Source organism: Temnothorax nylanderi, unplaced genomic scaffold, assembly GCF_030848795.1.
Source record: "Temnothorax nylanderi isolate EJ_2023f unplaced genomic scaffold, tnyl_v1.0 TNYL_tig0023_pilon, whole genome shotgun sequence".
In the NCBI taxonomy this organism is placed as follows: Eukaryota; Metazoa; Arthropoda; class Insecta; order Hymenoptera; family Formicidae; genus Temnothorax; species Temnothorax nylanderi.
Window position 1 is genome coordinate 1040043 of NW_027249085.1, and position 11043 is coordinate 1051085.

The 11043-nt window shown below is 33.1% G+C and overlaps 2 protein-coding genes across 4 annotated transcripts in view; both read left to right on the forward strand.

Annotated features, from left to right (window-relative positions):
• The window catches only part of Ror (tyrosine-protein kinase transmembrane receptor Ror), a 231417-nt gene extending 226084 nt beyond the window's left edge, over window positions 1–5333 (forward strand). For all 3 annotated transcript variants that reach the window (XM_071700716.1, XM_071700717.1, XM_071700718.1), the window contains 7 exons: window positions 70–611; window positions 772–1008; window positions 1091–1224; window positions 1307–1523; window positions 1610–1951; window positions 2023–2291; window positions 2374–5333. In XM_071700716.1, the coding sequence (XP_071556817.1) occupies window positions 70–611; window positions 772–1008; window positions 1091–1224; window positions 1307–1523; window positions 1610–1951; window positions 2023–2291; window positions 2374–3066 (2434 nt within the window). In that variant the 3' untranslated portion in view covers window positions 3067–5333. The remainder of the gene's footprint in view (window positions 1–69; window positions 612–771; window positions 1009–1090; window positions 1225–1306; window positions 1524–1609; window positions 1952–2022; window positions 2292–2373) is intronic.
• Window positions 5334–6463: 1130 nt separating this feature from the next.
• Window positions 6464–10872, forward strand: LOC139769567 (glutamate receptor ionotropic, NMDA 2A-like). The gene is made up of 7 exons (XM_071700747.1): window positions 6464–6619; window positions 7097–7191; window positions 8636–8815; window positions 8967–9184; window positions 9512–9732; window positions 9849–10102; window positions 10180–10872. The coding sequence occupies exons 1-7, from the start codon at window positions 6464–6466 to the stop codon at window positions 10391–10393; spliced, it is 1338 nt and encodes a 445-aa protein (XP_071556848.1). The 3' UTR covers window positions 10394–10872.
• Window positions 10873–11043: the final 171 nt, after the last annotated feature.

An 11043-nucleotide genomic window follows, 5' to 3' on the forward strand; every position in this document is an offset into this window, starting at 1 on the left:
TACAATATTAATATCGCGGTGTTAAATAAAGTGAGAAAAGCTAAAATGTTTTTAACTGTTTTATCACAGCGAGCTCTCGTCAAATTGCGAAGGGTACGCAAAGCCGTCTCTTTGCTATTCCGCCTTTCCAATATGCCGCGACCCATCTAACACTCAGAAACCGAAGAACGCGGAAGCGAGCACGCAACTCTTCAACCTTCTGAATTCCAAGCAAGACGATTTCTTAGACGACGGAGACCGCGACGACACGGATGATTTTTCGAGACTGCATAGCGTTCCCAAACGTAGTCCTACCTTGGGCCCAAATTTCGACTTCATGCCCAATGAAGATGGGAAGTCGAGCAACAAGAAGATAATTAATCAGAGTTACGGCGACACGCGAGCGTCCAGTAGAAACGAGATTAATCGTAAATTACGAAGGATATGTCGCGAGGAATGCGAAATGCTGGAGAATGAGTTGTGCAGGAAGGAATATGCGATAGCGAAGAGGCATCCGTTGATTGGGCATCAAGTGCCTTTAGTTGAATGTTCTGACTTACCACTGGAAGGGACAACTGAGGCTCGTGATTGCTTAACGCTTGGGTTATCCGTAGCAAACAATGTGCAAGAAAGTATGTATCTTTTTACATTTTTATTTCAAATCTAACGTGTATATTGAGTTGCTACATCGCAGAATAGGTACATTCAAGACGATGCGACGAATTAAATTGATTTTAGCTTCCAATCCTATATCGCTTGCATATCAAAACAATCTTAACATGTTTCTTGCAGATGATTATTGCTACTGGGGTAGTGGGAAATCCTATCGAGGAATTGTAAAAACGAGCGTCAGTGGAAGGCCGTGTTTACGGTGGTTTCATCACTTCAACCTTCCGATTTCTGATTATCCCGAATTAGCTGGACGTCATTCTTATTGCCGGAATCCTGGGGGCAAAGAAATTCAACCATGGTGTTACGTTGATGTCAATAACAGAATGCAAAAAGAATTTTGCAATATACCTAAATGTGGTAAGAATTTGTAAATTAAGTATACACATATTTTATTTATATAAATATTTAATGAAAAAACACATGTATCTGTTACTTTCAGTTGAGAATTTATGGATTTACGCGGTCGTTGGTTTTGTACTAACGGGAGGATTTGTTATTATATTAATTTGTTATTGCTGCTGCTACAGAAGTAGAAAATCCAGAAGGCAAATGAATCATTTACCATCCAATAAAGTAAATATATCAGTATATACACATATTTCTAAGTTATAAGTTGCAACTAGATAATGCTAAAACAATACTTTATTTTTAACAGATGTTAACTAGTATCCAGTGTGATAAAAACATATATGATGGAAGGAGGAGCACGACGCAACCTATGGAAATGAGTTCTCTCTTGGCAGGGCCTGGTAATACAACACCGGGCACTGGCACCTTAAGCAGTGGCAGTAGTAGAACTTCTAATAATAGGATACCGCAATTTACTACAAATAATATCGTGCTCTTGCAAGAACTCGGTGAAGGTGCTTTTGGTAAATATTAACAAATTATTTATTTTTTTTCTGTGTGTAAATTTGATAAATGATTCACTTTAAACTAATATTGATTATATCTTTAGGAAAAGTTTACAAGGGCGAATTGCAAACCGGAAATAAGTGTGAGCCACCTATTTATGTAGCGGTGAAAACACTGAAGGAAAATGCGACTCCCAAGACTCAGAGCGACTTTAAAAGAGAAGTCGAATTGATGACGGATCTACGGCATCCGAATATCATTTGTTTGCTCGGTGTGATATTGAAAGGGGAACCAATGTGTATGCTCTTCGAGTACATGACTCAGGGAGATCTGCATGAGTTTCTAATCTGTCACTCCCCGAGATCGGATGTTCCATTAAATAACAGTGGCGGAAAAATTCTAGAGCAACCGGAATTTTTGCATATTGCTTTACAAATTGCTTCCGGTAGATATTAATTTATTTTACGATTAAGTTGACATAATTTTGTTACATACAATAATTATCGTTCTCCTTAGGCATGGAATATTTGGCTAGTCATCATTACGTCCATCGCGATTTGGCAGCGAGAAATTGCCTAGTAGGCGATAATTTAACAGTCAAAATCTCAGACTTTGGTCTGTCGCGAGATATATACAGCAGCGACTATTACAGAGTACAATCTAAAAGTTTACTCCCTGTTCGATGGATGCCACCCGAGTCGATTCTGTACGGTAAATTTACTACGGAGTCGGACGTATGGAGTTTCGGAGTTGTACTCTGGGAGATCTACAGCTACGGTTTGCAGGTAAAATTGGAATAACCATTAAATTAAAAACAATAAAGAATTTTTGAATTTTGTCTTACATTTATGCACTTATTCTGTTTAGCCATATTACGGATACAACAATCAGGAAGTTATAGACATGATTCGCTCGCGGCAACTATTGCCGTGTCCCGAAGACTGCCCGACGATGATTTACAGTCTGATGATTGAGTGCTGGCACGAGGTGGCGAATCGTAGGCCGCAATTCCCGGAAATTCACCATCGACTGCATAATTGGTACATAAATCAAACCTACTTGAGCGACTTCTGCAACGAGTCTATCACCAGTTACTCCGGCAGTAGTCACAAGAGCACAAATAAGACCAATTCGACGCAACTGTCAGCGCCGATATATAAAAGCGATCAAAAAACAGGCACGGAGACTATGTGTAATCTCAACGATCACAATAACGCGATAAAGATGCTGCCACCGATAAATACTTTCCCGAATTCTAATTGCGTTGAGCAGAGACCAAATTGCGGTTTTAACACGGAACATGGAACGCCGATAAAAACGCCTAATTATCAGAATCCCGCTACGAACGTCAATCTGAACGATATCTACGATGACAAACAGTGTTGCTCGCCCAAGTTGAGCGGCGCGAAGAAAGTTTTACCTGCGGTAGTACCTCAAGCGAGTGTGCCCAAGTCGAACGTGCACAGCAACGGTCCGAGACCGATGCAAAACGGCGCGCAATTGGTTGTCAGGTTACCGGATCCCAGTAAAGTTACGACTGAAACGAGGGTATCAAAGTGAACGACTTTATTCACGAATACGAATGATTCATCTTCGATCAAATGAAACACAGTTTCTGATCTCTAACGGGAACATTAAAGCTCCTTACCAGTCACATTCTCAACACCAAGGATTTGGCAAGCGTGTAGACTGCCATCGAAACAGGCACTGGTGCCAGTTTTTTAATCGAAAAGAGGAAAAAGAAGAAACTGTCGAATGCGTACATTCTTCGTATATTTACCGAGATGATTTGTCGACGTCGATGAAAACGTATGTTTATATGATACTTAGGATATTTTTTTTTATAGTACTAAACGAATAGAGTAAAAACAGAGCTGCTTTAATAACTAATCATTGCCATATACATACATTTATTTATTTTTACAAATATACACGTATTTTATATTGCCTCTTATTTCGGATCACGTATATAATGTTTCCTCACGATCTATCGGATGATTATTTTGGACGGTATCGAACAAATAAGATAGATACAGAGAGAGAGAGAGAGTAGCTACAATACTTAATCACTGCCATATATATGCATTTATTTATTGTTATAAATATACACGTATTTTATAATATATAATATTATCGTTTATTTTGGATGGTATATATACATATATATCTGTAATGTTTTACACCTAATTTAATACAATCTAGTTTAATACGTACATACGTGGGACATAGAACCGAATGTCGTGCTCTAACGATTCCATTCGTGACTATAATAATATAACACAATAGAACGAAATTTTTAATACGTGCTCCTTTATTTTTACGAAAAGATAGATAATCATTGAAACATTATATTAGCGAATATATGTACAATTTATACGTTTATTCGTAAGATATATAAAACGAGCGAGAAACAATTCTATTTCACAAGGAAGAAAAATAAATTCTCTCTTATAGAACACAATATCAACGAATGTTGATATCTGCATTAAAACGAGTGTTTAATCATGTGCATGCTCTGTCCAAAGAGTATAATAGTGTATGGAATATATTGTTATGCTCTATATAAGGCATACACCTTATGAATCATGTTTTCAAATAATCTTTACAGAACTGTTCAAAAAGATTCGTATATGCGGGCAATCGGATATATATTGTAATAAGCGAAAGTGAGAAAAAAGAAAGAAAGAGCGACAGAGGTGTGTATGAGTGCGTGTGTGCATGTGTGTATTTTGTGAATATATATTGAGATGTTTTCTAAAAAGCAATTTTTATAATCATCATATCGTATGCCAAAACCCGGATAGCGAATATTGATTGTTAATAAAAAAAATATTCAACTTGTACATTTTTATAATAATCGCATATATATCTTTTATCTGTAAATCTTTGAGGTCACTCTTTTAGCCGAAAATGTAATTTTATTGCTGCAATCGTGCTACATGAATTGATTGGAATATATTCTATATCTGTAAGCGTAAAGAACCAATATGCAATGAGAAATATATAAGAATCAATTTATTTACTATAATATGTTTGTGGCTTCTTTGTGTCAAGCGCGCATTGTCAATATTCATAGATATTTAATGTCAACGTAATTGTATCACCGCTAATGAGAGATAATTTACGCAAAATTTTTTTAATTACTATTCTTTTATTTATTCTTAGTATTATTTGACCTCAAAGACGCAAACGACTGAGATTTGATACCCCACGAACACTCAGCGATGTTAAATGGAAAATTTTATCAGCGTTTGTGTATAAATTATATGTTATTTGTGTATGGGGCATATAATATATACATTCTAACAGGCGCTAAAACATTGTCGCTCGATTCGACACTGAATCGAGTAACACCCTATGATGAACTTTGCGAAATTAATGCCCACTTTAAAGAGCGAGATAGCAAATACTAGCGCAGAGCGATAGGAAGTGAAAACATAGAATTAAAGCATTCAAAGGGGGAGACTGTATTATACTTTTTATAATTTTGTATTAATAAAAAAGAAACATAAAGAACGTGTTCCATTCGTTGGAGAAAAAAAAGAAAGACTGGACTTAACGACATCGTCCGGTGATTTTTACTCCCAGGTCCATTAACTGGACAATGATCGGAGAGTGCGCGATAAGTACTATTGAGTTAAATAAGACTTGTAGAACTGACGAACCTCCGAATCGAAATTTATATCGACTGTAATCCCGACCGTCTCGAAGGTTTGTCACGGAAACTTAGACTTAAGTTAATTTATGTAAACTTCAGCGAAGGATTATACACATTTAAGACCTTTATATATTCAGTCAAATATAATATACAATTCATGTTTTTCGTATATTACAGATTGATCATTTCCTTCTTCATATAAGAAAATATATTGAATAACCGCAACAAACATCTGATTGCAAAAAAATCATCATTACTTTACGCATTTAGCAATTTTCATGTGATAAATAATTCTAATTAACTCATTAAATCGATTAATGGATCTTTAAGAAATAAACTTCTCTACTTTTATTTATAATCTATCGGATTTATCCTCTATTTTATGACAGTATGATCATTTAATTGTCTATATAGATTGCATATATACTCCAAAGTTATAATAATTAATTTGAATTCTTTCCATTCTGAAAGGCTTTATTTTATATTGCGATAATGGATGAATGGATCAATTTGCCTCATCCTAACAATACATACTAGCTTATCTTTTTATTTACAATCTGTAACAGATGTTAAAAATAATAAAAATGTCCATGATGTGTAATTATTGATTTACATGTTTCACTCATAGTGAAATCACGTGTATTCATGACCTTGATCACTTTAATCTTTGCATTAGCTTCAGTCTTCGCATTAGCGGTGTGATAACAAATCAACGCACCATTAAGGCACTGAGACAGCAATTTGATCGAAAAAGAGCACATGTTTATCTTATACATCGATCATGATAGTGACAAAAATTGATTGGCTATAAATAAATGACGTAAGCAAAATATACTGCAGGACATCTCGATCTACGTTAAAATCATTACAAAGCAGGTGCATCGAATACATTGTATATTTCTACTGTTTACATAATCCTGCAACCTATAAGAGAGTAGATGTATCTACTCTCTCCGTTAAGTAGGAAGTTCTAATCAAAAGATGAATAATTGATGGATACTGCACTAATGCAATATTAATACATATACATTTTCTTTCTCTTTTTCTCAGCTATAAAGAAAGTTATTTCGGGTTAAATTGTCTCCTGCATAAGGAAGACAATTTAACTGCAATTGTCTCATACACCGTGGACAATGCGATCACGGATAGGATATAACCACAATTTCCGTAATTATACTGTGTAAGCAAATAATATATATCAAAATGTATGTCGTTGCAAATCGGCAAAACACATTCCAAATGTCTTTGTGAGAGAAGCGTTATTCCCGATTACGTCGAGCTTTGTCGTGGTCCGAAACAATGAACGGCGTGATTTGGAGTAAAACGCAGAAGACTTTCGTACCAATTTCCAGCGTGCCGATATTTGCCATGCTGCAACAAGAACGTCTTAAACAAAGTCGAGCACTGGAAACCCACAATTTCCAATTGCGCAACTTGACTCTAACATCCTACCAGGTACTTCCATGAAGCTCAACTGAGTTTTTGGATATCCTATTATATTTATACATATTTCCACACTTCTCTCATTAAAATTAATATTCAATAATTAATAATAATAGTACGATAATTCCTATTAAAAATTTTCAAATTACGAAAAATGTTATCTGAAACTATTCATTGAGTAATTAAAATTTATGACAAATTTATTTGTAGCTTTAATTTATTCAATATATTAAAATAGAAATTTCTAAGAAAATATAATTAAATAATTAATAGTATCACATGGACCAAGTAATGATGATAGAAATATCGTATTTTTTAATGATAACTATGATAATGCAAGAAAGAATAATTTTTCTTATTCTATATTTCGGGAAACGATATTAAATTATTTACTATTCTTTCAACGTTATACAATTTATTAAAGAATTACAAACTAAGAAATATAAACTGACCGCGAAGACTGGATGACAATTTCTTCATGTATTTTAGGATCCGCATTTCCTCGAATTTTACGATAACGATACGAAAGTTACAGGACTTTGCGGTGAATTGTGGACTCTTCTTTCTGAAAAATTGAATTTTACGTAAGATTAAACTGTAATCCAAACCGCAATTTATTATATTAGAAGATTGTTGGCAAAGCTAACGATAAATAACATGTATCACGGAGAAAATTTTATATTAATTTATAATACAATTTTAAATTACATTTTACTATTTTTTACATTATCGGTGGACCATCATGACTTTATAGAATAAATTATAGTACAACATAGTAAAATTTAAAACTTACCTAACATATTTTATCATTTGCCATAGTAAAAATTCGTACACTGAGAGAAAAATTCAGGTTTTTTTCCCATCAAAATAATCAGATATCCGTCTGAAAATTAACGATATTACAGACGAATATTACCGATCTTTTTCGAACAGCTAGGCTATAGCACCCGAAAATCCGCTCTCTCAGCCGGTTCACCCATCCAACTAGTATCCGCGCCCGACGTTGCTTGACTTCGATGATCGAACACGCTAGCAGCGATTCTCTGACTCTGTGCTGCTTCTTTCTTTCTTATATTCGTATATAACACATCTTTATGGTGTTCAAAAATCTTGAAATTTACAATACAGTGATATACAATAACAACAATACAGTGATATACAATGAATACTATATCTTGTCGAGCATGAACGATTTTGTCGAATAATTAAACGCGGCAGTCAAAGCTAGAAGCGTAATATACGCCATTTGATTTTTAACCGTTTTTAACTTTGATTTGATTCATTAAATAAAATCTTTACCTTGTGTCCAGATAGCGCCGTTAAAATACGAATAAGATTTGTATATCAACACAATATAACATAATATTACATATATTTTAAAATTAAATATGTAATAAAGTTAATGAGAATAATGAGAACGTCTAAAGGCGCTACTTGGACGCACAAGGTGAAGATTTTATTTAATAAATCAAATTAAAGTTAAAAACGATTAAAAATCAAATGGCATATATTACATTTCTAGTAGACTGCCGCGTTTACTTATTCAACAAAAATCGTTCATGCTCGACAAGATCTTGCAAGCAACGCTTATTCCTTTCCCCTTCTCCTCGAATTTTTAACAATGAGTTACCGAATTTTAAATGTTTACATGATCTTCATGTAATTTTTACTATAACAACACTGCTTTTTATTACATGAATAAAGTAATTTTTGTGAAAACGCTGCTCAAGCTATATTTTAAAGTGAAGAGAGTTAATTGTTACTATGGTGTACAGGAAAAATTTATTCGGTACATATTTTTTACTTCTCTTTGTAATTCTAACTTTTATCCAGTTAGCTTTTGCTTTGAGACATAAAAATTTTTACTATAAGAAAGCGTAAAAATTGCGTTGCTTTATTGTTTTTAAAGTAATGGCAATAGCATTTAAACTTATAATTCCTTGATGGTCCGCAGTTAGTGAGATATCATAGTAATATTTAATATAAAATTATCTCCGTGTACAATCAAAGGATACTTCATATTCTTAGATTACAGCCAATAAGATCAAATGAAACTGGCCTGGGTGCATCATCGAAAAACCGTACCATTTTTGAGCAAGGATTATTAAATATAATTTCGCGCAATGAAACTATTGCGATTCCAAAAGTCGAAACTTACAGTGTTCGACGTATAGCTGTTGATTTTACAATGCCTTTATGGATGAACAGGTACGCTTTAAGTGCTTCACACGATGACATCTTCTAAAATGCTAAATAAAGACGAAAGAATGCAACTTTAAAAAAAAGAAACAACGTATAAAATTTATTCTTATAAATTTATTATTCAGGTTGTTATAACAATCTTATAATAATGTTACAGCCACCGATTATATATTCAACATGAGATAATACACGACAGCACATGGATGGCAAAAGTGTTCTCCTGGAAAATATGGTGCTTTGTATTGGTTATGTGTCTACTATTGAGTATATGCAGTTTTTGGTCACAAATTATTCTCGCACGGATCGGAAATAATTGCAGACGCTCGACCATTAGCGATCATATTTTTTACACTTTTGGAATGATCTGCAATCAAAGTATGTATGATGAATATGTTTTATCCTGTTTCTATTTTTTAACTGTAGCTAAATTAAAAAGCAATGCAGATATCATATCATATCACATTTATGAACATATAGTGTGACATTTTTTGTCAAAATGTTTACCTTGGTATAAAGTTTGAGTAAAGTCAGATTTTTTATTTTATAAATGCGTCATAATTATTATGCGAGAATGTTAACTTTATTTTAAAATAATACAAAAATGACTATAATCGCAATATCTTTATCGAAATAAAATGATATTTAATCATTAAATGGTTCGTAATAACAAAAAATTATTAATTTGAGTAATAACTGTAACAGGCTATATTCCCGATGTTCTTGTTGGAAGATCAAAAATATTTGAAGTATCGCTGGGCCTCTTTTGTTCTATATTGTCGATGGCATTTGGAGCTTTGTTATTCATTTATATAGCAAAGAGAATTGACATTATACCGCCATTCAATAACCTAGAGTCTCTGCTGACCGATACTTCATATGACGTTGTCACTTTAAAAGGTTCTACTGGAGATATCGCGTTTAAGGTAATAATAAAATACGTTTGATATAATTTATTTATTAGATTCATTTATATAATTTGTTAATATTTAAATTACATCGAGTATATATGTCCAGATATTGGCTATTAAAAAACTTATAGGTAAACCCTAACAAACCTTATACACTGGTAAAAAGTGCAAAACGCGTCGTCGTTGCATCAACAATCGAGGAAATGTTTAAATTGGCATGTATAAAAGGTAAAAAGAAGTATACCGCACTCCAAGGTGAAGACGAGTATAAAGCAAGAGGTCAAATTGGATGTGAGGTGATTCCAATTGGACAATCTTACTTCAAAATGTGGGTAGCTTCCGGCATTGCGAGGAATTTTAAGTACAAAAGGACCATCGACCTCGGGTAAAAAGCGTTTATAATACCATCGTATATATATAATGCTAACGTGCTATGTGAACAAGTAATTTTTATGTATACAGGATACTTAGATTAAAGGAAGTTGGATTGTGGGATGAGTTAGTAGATCGTTGGTTAACGGAGAAAAGTCAACGTCATAATAATGCCAACGTAGAAGCGATTGGGATAGATCAAGTTTCTTTAGTAATTTTAATGATGTGCTGTGGAATGATAACAGCTTTTATTATTTTCATAATTGAAAAAATTGTATATGCTTATCAACGCAGGCTATCCTAACTTTTCACTAATGCTATCATGAATATTTTAATTATATTATTTTACTTTATTTGGTCCAAAGATTTATCTGCCAGCAGTTATTTAACTCACGTTTGAAAACTCTATTACATTTATACCATACATGAATGTGTAAACCACAATTAATGTTGTAATAATTAAAAAACTGTGATAAATAACAAAATTATTAATCAAACATGATTATGTGTGAGTATCATCAGAATTTAATTTCTCTCATATATTTTTATTTATCTCATTACGTCATTTGATATTCTATGAATATACAGAACTTACTGTTAGTTTTAAGTGGATACTATGATACTATTAAAATAAAAAGATTATAAACTACATAAATTGGAGATTAATAGTAAAATAAACACAACATGTCGAAAAATTGCTGATGTGATTATAAAGCTCATCAAACTTTATAACAAGACAACATTTTATGTTCAGTTTCTGAAGGTACTAGATCAAAAAACAATTGTAAAAGATTACAGTATATTAAACTATTGTAATACCTAATACGAGAGAGAGAGATTTATAAGAGTTTTTCCATTCACCGGAAGGCTTTATTTTATATTGCAATAATGGAACAATTTGTTCCATCTAATGTTTTATTTAATTAAGTAAGTATTAATTAAGTAACAATACGT

Coding starts and splice junctions, on each gene's coding strand:
- LOC139769567 (XM_071700747.1), top strand. CDS start 6,464: ATGAACGGCGTGATTTGGAGTAAAACGCAGAAGACTTTCGTACCAATT. Junction 6,620..7,096: donor TGACTCTAACATCCTACCAG/GTACTTCCATGA, acceptor CATGTATTTTAG/GATCCGCATTTCCTCGAATT. Junction 9,185..9,511: donor TGGAATGATCTGCAATCAAA/GTATGTATGATG, acceptor TAACTGTAACAG/GCTATATTCCCGATGTTCTT.